At 40.4% G+C, this 19,083-nt stretch overlaps 2 protein-coding genes across 2 annotated transcripts; both read right to left on the bottom strand.

Annotated features, from left to right (window-relative positions):
- Positions 1 to 75: 75 nt before the first annotated feature.
- Positions 76 to 12,613, bottom strand: smc2 (structural maintenance of chromosomes 2). The gene is given in 25 exon segments (XM_051946084.1): positions 76 to 680; positions 851 to 998; positions 1,644 to 1,804; positions 2,655 to 2,771; positions 2,884 to 3,084; positions 3,205 to 3,324; positions 3,519 to 3,593; positions 3,756 to 3,899; positions 5,951 to 6,144; positions 6,364 to 6,488; positions 6,885 to 7,020; positions 7,239 to 7,443; positions 7,576 to 7,695; positions 7,814 to 7,952; positions 8,636 to 8,753; positions 8,843 to 9,002; positions 9,636 to 9,869; positions 9,986 to 10,135; positions 10,316 to 10,558; positions 10,683 to 10,727; positions 10,820 to 10,930; positions 11,026 to 11,064; positions 11,163 to 11,285; positions 11,410 to 11,559; positions 12,284 to 12,613. Coding segments are annotated over 25 exon segments (3,612 nt in total). The 5' UTR covers positions 12,452 to 12,613; the 3' UTR covers positions 76 to 494.
- A 977-nt stretch (positions 12,614 to 13,590) lies between these two features.
- On the bottom strand, positions 13,591 to 15,753 carry exoc1l (exocyst complex component 1 like). The gene is made up of 4 exons (XM_022212901.2): positions 15,626 to 15,753; positions 15,370 to 15,492; positions 14,922 to 15,100; positions 13,591 to 14,222 (listed from the first exon to the last, which is right to left on the bottom strand). Exons 2-4 carry the CDS (start codon positions 15,488 to 15,490, stop codon positions 13,953 to 13,955), a joined length of 570 nt encoding a protein of 189 aa, XP_022068593.1. The 5' UTR covers positions 15,491 to 15,492; positions 15,626 to 15,753; the 3' UTR covers positions 13,591 to 13,952.
- Between the last annotated feature and the right edge of the window lie 3,330 nt (positions 15,754 to 19,083).

The raw sequence follows: 19,083 nt of genomic DNA, 5'->3' as shown, positions 1-19,083 counted from the left end.
CACAATGGCAGAAGTTTGCAAAGGATTTTCAAGGCAGAGGGCAACAGAAATGAAGCAAATCAGTGGTGAAAAGCATTAATATTTAACCTTCTTTATTTAGGAATATACATAAAAGCATTAGGCACATATAAAAGTGATGACTTGAAGCAGAGAAGCCTGAACTTAATCCACAAAAGAGACAGAATAACAAGGACATGTTGGATGGGAAATGTACAGTGAAAAGTTTAGAATACCAAGATATGAACAAATTCCACACAAACAGCTGAACAAAGGACACAAAAGAAGGAATGAAAAAGTCAGGAAATTAAACCTACAAATGGGTGCAGAAACAGCACAACTCTAGATATTATGAGCGATCGCTATCAACAGAGGAAACAAGTATCCACCATTCACAAGTTCTGATTATTTGCGTTAAGTGATGTGGTTTCTACGAGACATAATACCAGAAGGAATTGAAAATGTGACTTTGTCGTGATCAACACTCGGCGCAATGATTAGCTCATGATTTGCTTGGTCCTCTTCTCTTTCTGACGAGCTTTGTCTTGGCCTTTCTGAGGAAGGTTGGCGTCACTCTGGCTGAGTGCGGTCCGTGTCACCGTGGACATGCCGTCGACAAACTTTGTCTTGAACAGGACGTTGGCGTTGGTGAACATGCCGTCTTTTAGGGACACGACCACAAACTGCAAGGAGAGTTGAAAGGAATTTTGTGGTTAAAAACGTCACATCATTCAACAGTACGTGAAAGGATCAGGAGCGACGGCGTCAGTTTGGTTTGCGTCTCAAAGTTCAAGTTTCTTTGCAAGAAATTAAAGCTCAATAAATACATATATATTTGAATGTTTTTATTTACCTGGGAGTGCCTAAAATGTGTGCGTAGCATCTGTCCAATGTTCTGTGTGTGAGACAGATCAAGAGCAGCGTCCACCTCATCCAAGATGTAGATGGGAGCAGGCTTGAAAAGCAGCATGGCCAGGATGAGAGACAAGGCCACCAGAGATCTGAAGAGACACAAGCAGGGCTCTGAATAAAGTAACTAACTTTATCATCACACCAGACCTGCCAACTTTGGCGAAATATTTTGAGTACCACTTGTGTGGCTAGCTTAGCTACTTTATTCTATCTCACGCACGCACGCGCAAACACGCGCACAGCTCGCGCTCATGTCGATAGGAAAAAAAACTCTCGGTGCTTATTTCCCCGATATGACATCGTATTTTCAACGTGAAAGTAACGTTATTAACAGTACATATTTGCCAAAAGACACACACACACACCATTTTACTGTTTTAACCGCCAGCTGCTGCGGGTGAGGGCACGGGGAACGGGGAGAGAGGCAGAGGGAGGCAGACAGGAGAGAACGGGCCAACAAGGGTTCGGCAGACTCGTTTTTCTCCGCTACTCTATGATTGGTTGAAATTGCACCACTACACTGCTGCACCATGTTGTCAGGCATGAGTATTGCACGTCCACATTTCTAACAGCACTCACAGATGTCTGCAGCTTTTTGAGTAGTTTAATGAGGCGGAGCGTACCTGCTACGCAAAATGCGTACAGGTTGGCAGGTCTGTCACACCCAGAAACATTTATATTACTTACAGCAATGTTTAGACACACTCAAAGTCCGTACAACTGATTTTACTGACCTTTGTCCACCACTGAGCTCAGTGAGGTTCTCCTTCCAGGTGTTGCCCAAGGCCACCTTGAACTCAAGGCCTTCCAAGACTCCACAGCCCTGGGGAGGCGCCAGCTTTGCTGTGGCTCCTGGCAGCAAAGTGGAGAAGATGGAGCCAAAGTCCTTGTTTACCTACAGAGAAGGATCATGCAAAATTAATGGCACATAAATGCAGGAAGTTTTTATTGAGGTCCAAAGCTACAGGCTCAATAAATCACTAGTGAGATTGTAGCTACAAGCCACAAGTAATGGAGGTAATAAAAGAAATAAAATCAAAACACATTAGCAGTGGTTTATGGATTTTTAAAAAAGATGTGAACGTACATATACAGCTGCATGAATGGTAGGGCAAAACAGATGTTTTTATAAAGTTTCTGCTGTCTCACAGTAACACATTTTCATAGCACCAGTAGGGCTGGACCCGAATATTCCAAATATCCGAATATTCGTTCGCTACGGCACTATCCGGATATTAATTTGGCATCGGAATATTCGGATCATTTCGGCTCCTCCATTCATGTTTGTAAACACCACCCGAATGGCCTGGTGGCTGCCAACTCTGAAGTCAAGCTTCACTTCGTTGCATAAACACAAGACAAGATGCTGAAGACCGGTGTTTGGGAATTCTTCAGTTTAACTAAAGACTAAACGAAGGCAAAATGTGGACCCGGGAGACCAGACGAACGGATCCGACTATTCGGGCCGTCTCCGCTGCCGCTGCGCCGCACGAACCACACGAATGGATACGAATATTTGGGCCGTCTCCACCGCCGCCGCGCGCACCCCCCCACGACCACCACCACCACCGCCCCTGGTCGGACGTTACGGGGCGGAACGAATATCCGGATATTCGTCTTTAATAGGGCCCGAATATTTGGAGGCCAGAAACCACTATTCGGGCCAGCCCTAAGCACCAGTGTTATATGAAACAGACAAGCGCAGTCAGAAGGAAATACGAGAAAATTGTGATATCTAAAGAGACCTTCTGCCAAGCAACGTTGAGAGCCTCATTCTTCTTCTGGTCCAGCTCCTCAATGGTCTGCAAGATTTTTGCTTTGTCGTTCTCCACAATCCTCTTCTTCTTCATCAGGTCATTGTACTGCAGAAGGCAAGAAAATCCCAGGGGATAGTCGGGGGATCCGTTAGATGCTATTTTTACATTTGCTTGCTTTACAATCTCAGACATTCTATGCCCTCCGACTCCTCCTCACCCTTTCCTCCGTCTCGTTCAGCATGTTCATGGCCCTCTTGTTAACATTCCTCTCCAGCTTGGTGGTGGTCTCCTCCAACTTCTTCAGCCTCTGGCCCGCCTCACGGGGGTTGTTGGTTTTGAAGTCATAAGACGTGTTTGGCTGGCCGAAGAACTGACGCTCTGAACGGATCCAGTCGTGTTCCTCCAGCATGCGAGACACCTGGAGAAAGACAGTGAAGATGGAAGTCAGACTGAATATGGTCAAGCGTACATGAGCCTCACAGGTCATGGAAATATCAAACGTTATTGCAGCAATGGAGGCAAATTAAACTTTGTGCACCTTGTCAGCGGCGTCCTGGCTGTCTTTGCGGTGCTTACTAATGTTGTGTTCCAGTTCCTTAATCTTCAGCTGGACTTCGTTGTTCTGTTCTCTGATCTTATTGGCTTCTGTGCTTTTCACCTAGCAATCAAAAAGAAATGCATTTCGATTAACCAACCACACTTTAAAATTCTACATACAATTTATTATTTTCTAATTAAGGAAACTGAAGCCATTGCAAGCACAGTGTAATAATGATGCAATGTGCTCCAAAGAACCAATCTTGAAACAAATTCTTCTCTTCTAACAAGGATGTTGAAAATCAAAGCATTTACCTTGAGCTCTTTGTCTTGTGCCATGATTACTTCCTTTTGTTTAGCCAGCTCCTCCTGGGCTTTACGCACTGCCTCCTACGATGTGAAAGAAAAAAAAAAAAAAAAAAAGAGAAATGATGACGAGAGGTAAAACAAATGAGAAATTGCATTCAACACAGTCGTTTCCAGACGTGATTCACTCACCATGTACACTGTCCTTAAAAACACAAACTGTACTCTAAACACGGTCAAAATTACCTTGTTCTGTGACACAGTGCAAGCCATGCTGTCTATCTGCTCCTGGATGGCCTTCATCGCCTCATCTACAGCCTGAATCTGCTGCTCATAACCAGTCTGCTCTCTACGCAGCTCCTCCAGCTCCAGGGCCACGGCATCGGACTCCTGCACATTAGCAAGAATTTTTCAAAAAAAGAGCTATTTCATCAGTGCCTCAAATGCAACACAAGATCCTAGTGGAAATTCGAATCAAATACAATTTATTAATCATATTAAAGGAGACCTAATAATATAAAAACGGGGAAAAAAGTAGTGTAATAGTTTGATAGTTTTTTTAGTCTTCCATTCTTTTTTTAAGAAATTCCTAAAACATAAATTGCATGTCAGGTGTCTCCTACATCAGCAAAAGTCCATTCTCAATGTATGCTCAATCCAGGCTTTAGGTTTGCATGTCACACATCCATACAGGGGTGTCAAACATACACATGTGGACAAAATTGTTGGTACCCCTCAGTTAAAGAAGGAAAAACCCACAATTCTCACTGAAATCACTTGAAACTCACAAAAGTAACAATAAATAAAAATTTATTGAAAACTAAATAATCAAAATCAGCCATCACTTTTGAATTGTTGATTAACATAATTATTTAAAAAAAAAAAACTAATGAAATAGGGCTGGACAAAAATGATGGTACCCATAACTTAATATTTTGTTGCACAACCTTTTGAGGCAATCACTGCAATTAAACGATTTCTGTATTTGTCAATGAGCGTTCTGCAGCTGTCAACAGGTATTTTGGCCCACTCCTCATGAGCAAACAGCTCCAGTTGTCTCAGGTTTGATGGGTGTCTTCTCCAAATGGCATGTTTCAGCTCCTTCCACATATGTTCAATGGGATTCAGATCTGGGCTCATAGAAGGCCACTTTAGAATAGTCCAACGCTTTTCTCTCAGCCATTCTTGGGTGTTTTTGGCTGTGTGTTTTGGATCGTTGTCCTGTTGGAAGACCCATGACCTGCGACTGAGACCAAGCTTTCTGACACTAGGCAGCACATTTCTCTCCAGAATGCCTTGATAGTCTTCAGATTTCATCGTACCTTGCACACTTTCAAGACACCCTGTGCCAGATGCAGCAAAGCAGCCCCAAAACATTACTGAGCCTCCTCCATGTTTCACCGTAGGGACAGTGTTCTTTTCTTCGTATGCTTGGTTTTTGAGTCTATGAACATAGAGTTGATGTGCCTTACCAAAAAGCTCCAGTTTGGTCTCATCTGTCCAAAGGACATTCTCCCAGAAGCTTTGTGGCTTGTCAACATGCATTTTTGCAAATTCCAGTCTGGCTTTTTTATGAGTTTTTTCAGCAGTGGTGTCCTCCTTGGTCGTCTCCCATGAAGTCCACTTTGGCTCAAACAACGACGAATGGTGCGATCTGACACTGATGTACCTTGGCCTTGGAGTTCACCTTTAATTTCTTTGGAGGTTGCTCTGGGCTCTTTGGATACAATTCCAACGATCCGTCTCTTCAATTTGTCATCAATTTTCCTCTTGCGGCCACGTCCAGGGAGGTTGGCTACTGTCCCGTGGGTCTTGAACTTCTGAATAATATGAGCCACTGTTGTCACAGGAACTTCAAGCTGTTTAGAGATGGTCTTATAGCCTTTACCTTTAAGATGTTTGTCTATCATTTTTTTTGGATGTCCTGGGACAATTCTCTCCTTCGCTTTCTGTTGTCCATGTTCAGTGTGGTACACACCTTTTCACCAAACAGCAGGGTGACTACTTGTCTCCCTTTAAATAGGCAGACTGACTGATTATGAGTTTGGAAACACCTGTGATGTCAATTAAATGACACACCTGAGTTAATCATGTCACTCTGGTCAAATAGTTTTCAATCTTTTATAGAGGTACCATCATTTTTGTCCAGGCCTGTTTCATTAGTTTGTTTTTTTAAATAATTATGTTAATCAACAATTCAAAAGTAATGGCTGTTTTTGATTATTTAATTTTCAATAAATTTTTATTTATTGTTACTTTTGTGAGTTTCAAGTGATTTCAGTGAGAATTGTGGGTTTTTCCTTCTTTAACTGAGGGGTACCAACAATTTTGTCCACGTGTGTACAAGAGAAATAACATTTAACCAATGACATTGAGTGGAGGGAGACCGAAACAAAGCATAAAGAGCGTGGTCGTGTATAACATGCATCTGCACAACATACTTGCTGCTTCTGCTTTAACTTCTTGTTGAATGCATCAGCTTTGGCCTTGGCTGTGTTGAGTTTCTGCTGGGCAGCTTTCAGTTCTTTCTCCCTTTCTGCCTCGGCATTCTTCATCTTGTTCTCCAGCACTTTGTATTTCTCTTCCGCTCGTTTCTGCACATCCTTGGTGACGCGCAAAGTCTCCTCACTCTCCTCTGTTTCAGCAAACACACCACAGCAAACACCAAGATTAAAGCAGGTTCAGTGTATTGTTTGATTTGCAACTTTATATCAGATGTGCACGTCCGTAGCTCCAGGAGGAATCTTAAATCAACTGTCTGTTTGTATATAGCGTGCACAATCTGCCGAGCTAAATGTAGCGATCTTTGATTTTTTTTAACATTTTCTCTACGTGCATATTTCACTGTTCTGACCAATTGCCTTGCGCAGCCTCTCCAGCTCCTCCTGCTGCTGGTGGAAGGAGCTCTGCTGCACCTTGGCCTGCAGAATCTGTTCCTCCTCCACCTTCAGCTCATGCTGCTGCTTCAGCTGTCGGTACCTGCAAGGAGAAGAATGTAGGGAAGAGAAGAAAGAAATATGGGGGTAGGTCTGGAATGAAAGGAGCAAGTGAGAGCTAGAATACAGCTGGATGACATGAAAGTGAGTTAGTGATGACAGTGCTGGGATTTAAACTGCATTAAAGAAGAAGACTATTTGCTCTAATTGCTTTTAAACTCTTTATAATGTCAACTATTTAAATACTTCCAGTGATGACGCATATTGTTATAAATGGGAACTCCACTCCTCAGTTTCCACTGGAAGACTTATAATTATTGATAAATGCATGAATAAATGGTTACACCAACCTACAACTACATTACAAATATGTTCCTCTAAATGTACATGCACTGTCTTTCCCTTTGTGCAGGTATTTTGTGTGTTAGTGTCTGCATACTTCTCAGCAGTTCCCTTCAGGCTGGCCAGTTGTCGTTCAGTTTCCTGAAGCTGAGACTCCTTGCTGTTCAAGTTGTCCTGAACCTCCTTTACTTCTTGCAGGCTGGACAGAACTGATGCTGACTGGGAGCGAGCACCTGAAAAAGAAATGGCGGCAGTTGGAAGACGATTTTTCACCACAGCCAAGTAAGCTAAAACTGTCATTCTAATAGTAACAGTGATAATAAAAGTAGAATTCTATGTAATAATTAGGTGCAAAGGAGATTCTTTTATTTATTTTTTTTTAGCTTTGAAACACATCTCTATTCTCTTCTACAAAGGTACAGATCGATGACTTTATGCTACTTGCTCTCACCTCCACTCAGTGTTCCTTGTGGGTCGAAGATGTCCCCACCGAGAGTGACAGTCTTGGTCATCACCTGCCTATCAAAAGCCACTTTCTTGGCATTGTCCAGGGTGTCACACACCAGTGTGGAGCCGAACACGTACTCCATGGCCTTACGCAGGTCAGATTCATAGCCAACCAAAGACAGAGCTGTGTGGACATTGTCCTGTCCAACCTGACAAATGGAAAAGAAAATGGGAGATATAGACTTTTCAGCAAAGTGAAAAAAAACCTCAAATCACACGTTTCTCCAAAAACAAACACAGTTTGAATAAAAACTGAACCATAGAAAAGATTGCTCTCTCACCAGGCTCTTGGCAGCGGTGACGACTTTGTCATTAAGTGTCTTGGCAGAGATCTTGTTTAAGGGAATGATGGTGTACCTTCGCTGCAGCTCTCCCTTCTCTAGCAGTTTTTTACCAGTCACCTGAAAGACAAAATCAATACCTGAGGTTAAATGGTTGTCACTGGTCTGCAAATGAAATAAGAGCGTGAACACCCATGATAGCACTGAAATAACTGGCACTGCACACTCTCACACCTACCTCTGTGTCAACGACAACGTTGTAGAGCCGTCCTCCGGCGACAACCTCCAGTGCGGTTGCGTAGGAAACATCCTGGACTGTGATCAGGTTCGCTAGCAGCCCTTTCACTTTGCTACGGTCAAATCCTCGCTCTGGGTCCCTAAAAGACAGCAGGGTGAAACACAAAACAGAAACAAAAAATAAACAAACAAAAACAAGTAGCCGGTAATCGATCATCGATGCGTTTCTATATTCTATTCTATTTTAGATTGCTACTAAACATAAATGCCTGACATATGCAGCCCTTCTCTTCTGTGACAGAAGAGTCATAATCTATAGGTTCTGGACTGCTGGTGAGACAAAATTATTTGATGACATTATTAAGTTGCTTTAGGGGAATTTATGAGCCATTTTCTGATGAATGTATAATCAATGAATTGAGATTAATGAATATTGAAAACAATCCTTAGTTGCAGCCCTCCTCAGCCCGCAAATACAGCCTCATTATTCAAACGCTCTCAGCTCTGATTAAAAGTTTGCAATTAGACAAATATTCTCTAGCTTCAGCTTCTTAAATGTGAGGATTAGATGCTTCTCTTTGTCATTTATAATAGAAAATGCATTACCGTTTGTTTTCAGATTGTTGGTTAAATAAAACAAGTTTTTTTGATCACCACTTTTACCAGTTGAAAACAGTAACCTTTTACAATATATATATATATATATATATATATATATATATTTTACATATTACATTCAAAATGATGTGAATACAAACAAAATGAAAATGTATCCAAAAATCTCCACCTTACATATCACATGTAAAAACATGCAAGTCCTTACTTGTAGTCAAAGCGCAGGTTGGGGAAGCGGGACATGAGATGCTCATAGGTCTCTTTAAGTTTAGAGACCTCTCTGGACAGCTTTCGTCTTTGTTCGAGCAGACTTTCTTCCTTCCCATCTGCAGAGATAGACGCATACCTACTGTCATTACAGAGCGTTGGGCAGAGGAGGCATCTTGTACCAGTCCAAGTGGCATGTGTACAGTACCCTCATAGTTGAGTTTGGCTATTTCAGCTTCGAGTTTCTGCCTGCTGCTTCTGACAGCCTGCAGGTTGTCCTGGTCCTTCTTGTAGCCGCTGTCCATCTTTTTCACCTCTGCCTGTTTGGTCTTTAGCTCAGCCTGAGCATGTTTCAGAGTCATTTGGGCCTGGACACAAGGAAGGAAGGCAGAGATAAAACAGGTGGTGTTGGAAATTTGTGATATGAATAATTATGAAGGATAGGGGTGTAACGGTGCACGTATTCGTACCGAAACGTTTGGTACACAAATTTTAAGACTATTAAGAATGTACAGAATTGTTTTAATTGTGAAACCAAAAACTTCGTAGTGGCCACAGTTGCGGTAGACCTTCTCCAGCTCACACAGTCGCGCAGAATTGCGGACCTAAAAGCAGGTAAGAGTTTCCAGGGAACCACAGGATGTGACGGATCGTTAGGTGATAGAGCCCTGTTATGAAGTTCCTTCTCATCCACACTTCAGCCAGAAAGTCATACCAGCTCTCATATCAGCAGGGGGTTTTTTTCTCTCCATTTTTCCCCTTAACTGAGTACTGAACCTAACAGAACCGTGATTTTTGTGTACTGTTACACTCCTAATGAAGGAAATAAGTGTTCTCCCCTAATGGAACAATCTGAGCAACAACAAGGCTGCAACACACATTCAAGCGACTGAGCATACATTTTAGTACTGAAAACATAATTTTGAATGGAAACTGGGGATCTAAAAAGCCAAATGTGAAACGCCACACCTGTTGCAGATACATCTGATTGCTTTGCCCACCTGCTTGGCCTCAGTATCTGCCTTGCTCATGTCATTCTTGCAGGTCATCATCTGCCCAGCAATTGTGGCCTCCTCTCCGTCCTCATTGGTAGAAAGACCTGCAGAAACAGCTTTGAAATGCTGCTCAGCTGCTTCGAGGGCAGCGCTGTCCTTCTGTCCCTCCTCCTGTACAGCCTGAAGCTGCTCAGTCAACTTGGAAACCTCTTTTTCCTTCACCACAAGCATTTTCTTGTCCTAAGGATGAAGGTAATTACAGTTAGGGTTTGACTGCCATCATTGTGTGTGAATTTCTTTGGCTCAGTAGTTTCAGTTTAGACAAGTCACGTTAGGAAAATGTACTGATTCATTACCTCTTCCATACTCTTCACAAGCTCCTTCCTCTTCTTGGTTTCCTCTTTGAGATTCTGTTTTTTTAAGTCAAGTGCACTCTGAGCTTTGGCATCCACACGTTGTACATCAGCCAGACTCTCCTCCAGAGATTTTAAGACCCCATTCACCTCCTACAAATGAGCAAATTTATATCAAAGGCAAAATAATATGGCTCAATATTCCTTTATCTTGTAGAGAAATATTTTTTTAGAAACATACAAAACATTGATTAGCCTACAGATAATTTTGAAAGAAGTTAGCGAATATCCACACCAGTTTAAAAGCATCTTTATCTCCTCCTTCTCTTCTACTGTACATTACCTGGTCCTTTTCTTCTGCAGCTCCTGAATCTGGGCTGAGAGCTCTCGGACTTTGCTCTCGTTCTCGGCCATGGTGGCTTGCATCTTGGTGATGTTATCCTGCATCACCTTTAGATTTTCTGCTGACTTCACCTTGGTCTCCTCTGCACACACAAACATCCAGGCTACATACAACCGCGACAAGTGCTGGATCTCACGCATCAACTTCTGGTACTCCAGGTATGATGATCGCTCCTGTAGAGGGAGGAGGGTTGAAGTGAAAAATAGAAATCATTACATAGAAATCCATGCAGGAAATATAGCCAGATTCTACATATATGCATTGGAAGCCTCAGTTTTGGTTTTACAGTCAACCTACCTCTTGCAGTTTCTGCATAGTTGGAGTAATTTCCTCGTCCAGAATCTAAAAGAGTAAACACAGGAAACCGTTTGCTCCAGCAACCGAAGAACAGAAAAAGGTACAGATGTGAAAAGGACTCTGGATGTCAAACATACAGTCTGAATCTCATTCAGCTTGGCCTCCTTCTTCTCAATGGTCTTCTGAGCACTAATCTTTTTACATTCATACATCCTGGTGCCTGCTGCCTCCTCAATCATGGCAAGGATCTGGAAGAAGATAGGTGGTCATGGCTAAAAGTCTCAAAAAGGCAGGAAAATGTATGAAAGAGTGAGATATAGTGGACAACATGTGTATGGTTTACCTCTGGTGGCTTCATATTTAGAACTTTGGTGATCCTTCCCTAAAGCATCGAAAATATCACGATATTAAATTTTGTCACTGGTCTGAAAGAAACTGAATCTGTTACATATCATACCATGCATACTTAAGAGGACTGACCTGCATGATGAGGAAATGTGGGTTGTTGACATTGAGGCCAACAGAGCAGAACAAATCCTGCACCCTGGTGTTGTTAGCATTGACTCCATTGATGAGATACTTGTTCCTGCCACCGATCACCACCTTAAAGAAAGAAAAGCCCGCATGTAGCACTATTTTAATACTAGAATTGCACAGTAAGCTTGCAAACCAGTTTTAGAGGCTTGGAAAAAAAAAAAACAGTTTCCTTCTTAATTTCTTTCCCCACCTGTCTGGTTACTGTGATCTCATCATGGGTTTCAAAGCCCAGAGGACTCTGGCTTTTGTTGGAGTTGTCAAATGTAATAGACACTGTGGCCTTGGTGATGCCACCCTGTCCATTCTTGTAGACCAAATCCTGGAGGTTGGAGGCTCGTACCTTCAAAATTAATTAGATAAAAGGTATAAAAATTTCAAGATAGAATAGCTTAAGTGCGTTAGAGTAGTCCTCTTTTCCCTTCAGGGGTAGCCACAGCAGTTCATCTACTTCCATCTTATACCATCATCTGCATCCTCTTCTCTCACACAAACTGACTCCATGGGCTCTTTCACTACGTCCATACATCCTTCCTACCTTCCTCCATGCATCCTTCTACCAATATATTCACTATCCCTAATCTGTACATGTCCAAGTTTGGCCTCTCTGGCTTTATCTCCAAAATATCTAACTTGCGCTGTTCCTCTGATGTACTCATTCCTGATCCTATCCATCCTGGTCACTCCCAAAGAGAATCTTAATATTTTAATCTGTGCTACCTCCAGCTCTGCCTCCTGTCTTTTCCTCAGTGTCACTGTCTCTAAACCATACATCACTGATCTCACCACTGTTTTGTACACCTTTCCTTTCATTCTTGCTGATACTCTGTTATCACAAGTATGGTAGTGAAGAAAACGATAGAAAACAACCACTGCGACACCAACTCCTCAAAAAGGTGATTATATCAGCATAAGCGCTATGTTAATATCTTAAAGCTCTAAGATATTAGCATACAGCTTGATACCTTAGAGCAGTAAGGTATTAAGCTGTATGCTAAAACAACTGGGTACGTTTTAGCATGGAGGCTGTTGACTTACAGCGAGTGTATAGCTAATGTCGAACTTACATGTGTGAGGTTAGAAATGCCCAAAAGGAAACATATCGAGTCCAAAATATTGGATTTGCCGCTGCCGTTCAGTCCGGTGATGGCGTTGAACAGCGGGTCAAAGCCGTTGATTTCCGTCCTCTGTGCGTAGGACTTGAATCCCTCGATAATAATGGACTTGATGTGCATCTTTAGGCTGTTCTCTTTCCGCAGACTCCGGCGGCAAGATTCGTCGTGTTTCAGTGACAAATCAGTGAGTTAAAAAGCGAAAGCACTGAGTTACAGCCCAGTGTTTACAACCGACGACTGGAAAGCTCCTTCTTCTCTCCTCTTCTAACTTGAATTTTGGCGGCAGACATGAAGCCGCTGGGCTGTCCTCTCTGTGCCGGACTAAAAACGACAAAATGTAAATTGTCATTGCACAATGCAGGCCCACGTTCAAAATATTAAAAGAAGTAAAAAATAATGATTTGTATTTTAAAGGTAAAATGTGAAGAGGAATATTTATGAAGCATATATAACTGTGTGTATTTATTATCATCAGGCAGTCTTTAAGGCTACTAAATGCTCTGATGTAGATGTCATGCCGCCATCTGTAGGTTCAAAGCTGATCTGCAAGTGAAATCAGTGTACTTTGTAAAACAGATTGTAAGCATCAGACGTTCAGCCACAAAGGGCTCTCTGGTCGCGAAATAAGATTGAAATTGCATATTGAACAAGCTACTTTAAATATTACAGTAACATCTGTTTTGTAAATTTGCTTGAGCAGCTGAGATATAATGGTTAAGATATTTAGATAGCCTATATAGCTATAGATAAAGTGTAAAGGGATAATTTAAAACTCGTTCTAGCATCTGGTCAAACATTACTAATATGACAAACTAACAAAAGGACCATGGCAGACTACAAAGTCCAAGTTCTCTCTCCTGAAACACCAGATATTATTAGTACTTGTTTGTAATTACTTTCATTTGTTATTTCTTCAATTTACTAATGTGTTATATTTTCTGTAAATGTTTCAGAATATAGAGATTCAAATATTAAACATTGCAGCATGTGCAATAAAAATCTGGTGAGGGAATAATAAATGCTATATTTACTTTTTCTCAGGCTAAATAATGTCTTAACTATGCTGGAATTAGCCAATAAAATATTTATGAAATGCCTTTAAAACTGTAGAATTAAAACTTCTCCCAGGTTACTAAACCGCAAATGTCCCAACACAGGATATTGTGTACTCAGAGTACAGAACATATACAGATACTATAATAATAGCATATTATTCTGAGCTTACCTTTGTCAAGGGTATTGGTAAAAAGAGAGGCAGGGATTTTGGAACTGTTTTATTTGTTTTTGCACCACATAGTTTGAAATTCGCCGCATCACATGAAATACAATATTTCCTGGTACAATTATTTAAAAGTTCACAAAAATGGATTATGAATTTAACAAATTCCAAGCAGTTTGAAATTTGCAATGGTCATGATGGTACATTCAGTATAGTATTAATGCAAAACACATTTCACGGTGTATAACTTCTTGTCAAAGCCTTAATTTGTAACAGAAGCCACAAGCTTACGTTTACTCCACACCACTAGATCAACACAAAACACAATACATTTGCTGCAGCCTTCCAAACTGTGCGCATACACACAACTAAACTGAAACGCACTGCCATTGTGTAATTTTATTATACTTCCAGAGGCACAGGACACATGGAAAGACAGACCAAATTCAATGCATAGAAGCAAATCTGTGACAGAACAACACAGTCCCCTCTGTTGGAGTAGAAGGAGGTGGGCTTGATGTAAGCCCAGTCAAAGTTCCGCAGGTTCAGAGACCTTTGACAGTGCTGGTCACTGAGAGCAACCAGGGCACGAACAAAAGCGTATTTGGCTGAGCAGCTGGTGGCCGTCACTGTACGCACCTTGTCGAAGTGCAACAGGAAACAAGGGTCATCCTGGAATCAGAGGAATGAAGAAAAAAATATTTGTGTAGCACTTTTAAGAATCACCATCAGTGCAGGATTATGGAAATGAAGGTATTTGAGAGCTTATGTCAAACTAGGAACTAAAAATCTAAATCTTGGTCTGGTGCTTTGATTTTATAATGACATGTTTCTTTGTTTCTTTTTCTTTTTTAAAGAAACAGTCTCTCTGAAAAACTGGTAAACTTGTGCCATTTGATGAATTAAAATCAGTTAAATTCTGTCTTTGACAAGTCAACAAGCGATGTCAGACCTGGATATAACTTATTCTGTTTCAAATATTTAAAGGCAGAGCAGTGGCTAAGAGATAATAGAGAATGTTTTTCTTGAAAAATGAAATCATTTTGTCAACAAAAGCATGAAATAATTCCTCTGGCACATTTGATCTGAGAATGGCTAGAATGAGGCACTAATCCTCAGATTTCTACATCATTAAAGAAAAAAAAGATTTGTTTGCTTAAAGCATAATGGCTATTTTTTTCATATGCTTTTCATTAAGTCATCAAAGATGGCTACTGTTCCTCTTGAGGACCACAGAGAAGAACCACAAGAAAAAGAAAGAAAAATGACTAATTAACAGATTTACATTTGGTTGGAATTAAATTAAAATGTAAATGTCTTCGTGAAATGAAAATAGCAATTCAAAACAACAGAATTTAAAATGTTAATTACCACATCAGGGTCTCGTCCATCAACAAGAGTCAGGTTTTGGAGGGACCACATTTCTGTCCTCCTGTAAGAGTCCTGGATGCTGGAGCGTTTGGTGTGAGATTTCTTGGATCCAGACTTCATGGACGACTTCGATATCTGACATTGCACTATACTTAACTGCACCACTTTGCCTTTTTCAACTGTAAAATGGACAACAGTGTATTTACAATAAGATAAACATGTGCAGCACAGCACCAGATAATTCATCTGCAGTAAAAGTACAAAAGCATAATTTTAATCGTTGCAGACTTTTCACACTCTGTTTAATACTGTAAAGACATCTCTGTACAGATTCTGTAGAAGCAAACTATTTCTAAACAATAGAATATTACTTTTATGGTAAAGAATACAAGGTGCAGTTGGGATTAACTCTTCAAAGCTAAAAAAAGCAAGCAAAAAAGCTGTTTACCTGAAACGCAGAGAAAATGTCGTCCATGCGTCGGCTCCTCAATCTCAATAAACTCCACCAGTCTCTGTTTTGCAGGTCGGAATAAAACTCTCTGCATCTCCTCCTTTAGAAGAGACGACATCACTGGAGAGGGGAAGAGAAGATTTAAAGCTTTACAAAAACTGACAATGGAAGGAAAAATCCAAGAGAGAAATGAGATATGGAAAAAATATCTATGAAGATCTGGCAGTGGTGAGGAGGGAGGCGATGAGGTTACCTCTGGTCAGACCGCGTCAAAGTTGTGGGTTGGTTGTGTGTGAGATGAGCTCTTTCTTTACCACACACACACACAATCCATTCTGTCACGTCTGATGACGTTAATCTTTGATTGAAGTGCTGCTTTCATACCAACTTGCCCAACAGGGACTAAGTAGGAAGGGGGCAATTGAACGCCGATTTTTATAGCTTCGATTAGGACCCATTATGATGTTATGAAGCTTTTGCAAATATGGATTTCACTCTTGCGCTTGTATTTTAATAGCTGAAGTGTGTCTAACGAAAAAACCTAGAGACACAATTGTGGTTGCTTTGGATTGAGGTTTTCTTCACAACACACACAATCTGTCCCTTTTCTTTCTGTGGTCTTTTTGTCTCTCCATTCTCTTACATATAGACAGTGATATATATAATCTGGCACAGTGCCCAATGTGTGTCTGTGATTAAACGGTTGTGTGGGAAAAGGATGTCCCATAGCACTCTGCATGGTTTCCATTACCCCGTAGTAATTCAATCTCTGCGAATATGAACAAGTAGGGTGAAGCACTTATAGGGGGTGAGGGGGCATTTTTATAAGCACATAAAGGACGCTACAGTTCTTCAGTAATTATGGCTCCACAAGATGATTTACTGGACATGCTGACAGGCATAGAAAATGTAATATTATGCCTTTGAGCATGCTTTTTGAGTACTTGAGAAGCTTGTCAAAACAGCGTGGGAGGATTTTTCTACGAGCAAAACCGCCCCAGAATGAACCACACCAAAGCGTTGATTCGATTAGTTAGCAGGGAAGAGTGTGGCTCCATTGGATTTGTCACGTTTTATGAAAACAAAGAAGGGTCGTTCTTTGCTAAGTGCTTTATTGTTTTGTTGTTGATGGTTTTGTGGGTGTTCACTTGAAAGGCTTTTTACCTCTGAGATGGAAAGATGAGCGGATGAGCAGGAAGCAGAGAGGAAAGGAAATATACAAGTGTTGAATCTTATGAATAACACATGAGGTTTATTGTACTTACTTATCATCTCTATCCCAGCACATCTGTATTGTGCACTGAAAAGAATTCAATACAATACAGTAATTGGAGAAATCTTAGAATTTCAGTGGATGCTTTTTGTCATTATTCTTGTGTCTGAATGCACAAGGTTGCAAAGATGTCTTGTCCATGTTTAATGGAAATGCTGTGTTCTTGTTGTCTATTGTGTTAATAAGAAAATCTATTGAGTTTTGTGAATATGCCTACTGCATTCTCCATTTGCATTTCATAAAACATGCAGTTGAGTAGCTATAAACCATCAGGATAACACAGCAATTTTAATACCGTTATAAGGCAACATGGGAGGAGTTTAGAAAGGCTGGGTTGTCTGATTAAAGAGATGATGAATAGAGTTACAGTAAAATCAGAGCAGCAAGGCTGAGGAGAAAATCTGTGTGATGCAGGAAGCCTGGATGAAGCTAATGAATTTGGGGAAGAAAGAAAGAAAGAAGAAGATGTTGAAGAAGAAAGTGGATGGGAACATAGAAGGTGAATGTAAAAAAATAAGAGCAGGTTGTGGAGATGAATTAAGGAATGGCTGATGCAGATTAGGGTGATGCAGATTTGCTACGGCTCATCCAGATTTCCATAACAGCAGGAAGGGGTGCTGAGTGAAGGAGGGATGAGAAAGGAGACAGCATAATAGATGGGGAAAATGGGGAGAATTATTAAGAAGCAGATAAAGACTAATCTGAACAAACCGCGAGTGAACTGAAGATGATGACAGAGAGGAGATGAAAAAGTGAGGGAGTAAATGGAGTTCATGCAGAGGAAGGAGACAGATGATGACAGGAATAAGAGAAAAAGACTGAGAAGCAGCGCAAATATAATGAGTCCAAATGGGAGGAGAGAATTAATGAGGTAGGCGCTGATATAAAATAACAGGCAAGAGCTAAAGAAAACACTTGCTTTGTGCACAGACCTCAGAAAGGATTTTAAAAACATTCTTTCCAGTGTGGCTGTTTTCACAGATTATGGAATTTGTAATGAGTCATTTAAATGCAGTGACACATTTTAAATGATGAAATGTTTTCTGTAGTTCAGCCCTTTTATCAGAATCTGAAAATGTTCATGTTGAGGGATTCTCTTTGTCTGACACTGATTTTATGATTGCTTGTACTGTGATTCCATTATTATTCCTGGGAAATGACTTTGATGCTATCATGTCATAACTTATTTGTGTGATGTGTGATTTTGACCTTGAGGCTTTACTGTGACTAATGCAATATAGGACAAAGGTGACGAGGTGTGTTCATTGAAGTCAACTCAGCATGAGTAAGACTTTATCAGGGAGGTGAGCTGTTTATTACTCATGTGTTTGAAGAGTAATACACAGAAGAGTCTAATTTCATTGACAGTAGGAATTTTTCATGGCAGTACAAATAATCCTTGTAGTTTGTCTCTCACAGGGGTCACTCCAATTCATATCTTTACATTTTTAGAACAACTTCTCCTTGATTCATCTCTGATTTGATCTACTTGTTGAATACTGCAGATTCTGAACCAATGCTGCAATGAGAAAAAAATGAAAATCTCAGGCTTTTATCTTTCACAGTTCCTCAGATATTGTCATTCATACATGACCTCAAATTTTGATGTGCAAAAAACATGCTGAAAGTGGGTTGATGGGGACCTTTCTTAATTTAAAAAAATCTCAGAAACTATTTGATTTGATCAATATATACTTTCACAGGTATAAATATGCTCAAAAAACTCAAAAGTTTCAAGCAAATCATAGGCGGCCAAGCAAAAGGCCTCTGATGATTTGAGATGGAATCACTGTTTGCAATGTTTTAAAATAGAGAAATGTTTTCACCATAGTATCTTTCATTGTATTATGATATATTTTACTGAAGGGGGCAGTATTGTGACAACAGACGAAGAAGAAAAGTGAGTTATTGTGTGATATTGACAGGCAGAATAATTCTACTCTGACATAAAGTGATTTTAGAAAACAAATGTCAGAGGTTGTCATTTCTGCACACTGTTGCTGGCTGCACTGATTCGTGATGAGATACAGATAAATGCATTTGTTCAAGTGCTGTGAATACAAATCCTTTGAATCTTTTCTTTTCATGCCACTTTATACTTTTGTTCCAGTACTTTCAGAGGGAAATATTGAACTTTTTAAATCACAATATTTATCTCCTAGCTTTAGTTACAAATTACACACAATTATTGCACACAAAGCATATATAGAACCTATAAGATCTGATGTTTAATTATAAATGAAACTACTCAACGGTTTGTTCAAGTACAGCTGAAACAGTTGGTCAATTTATGAATTACTCAAATAACGGGAAATTGGGCACATTTTTTGATAATTATGTTGAGAGCTTGTGATTGCATTTGTCACTATTTTCAGAATCTAAATAATCAGTAGAATAATCTATAATAAAAAAGGTATTAGTTGCAGCCCTATACAACA

Source organism: Acanthochromis polyacanthus, chromosome 3 (assembly GCF_021347895.1).
Source record: "Acanthochromis polyacanthus isolate Apoly-LR-REF ecotype Palm Island chromosome 3, KAUST_Apoly_ChrSc, whole genome shotgun sequence".
NCBI classification, from domain to species: Eukaryota; Metazoa; Chordata; class Actinopteri; family Pomacentridae; genus Acanthochromis; species Acanthochromis polyacanthus.
This window is presented reverse-complemented; position numbering and strand designations above follow the sequence as displayed.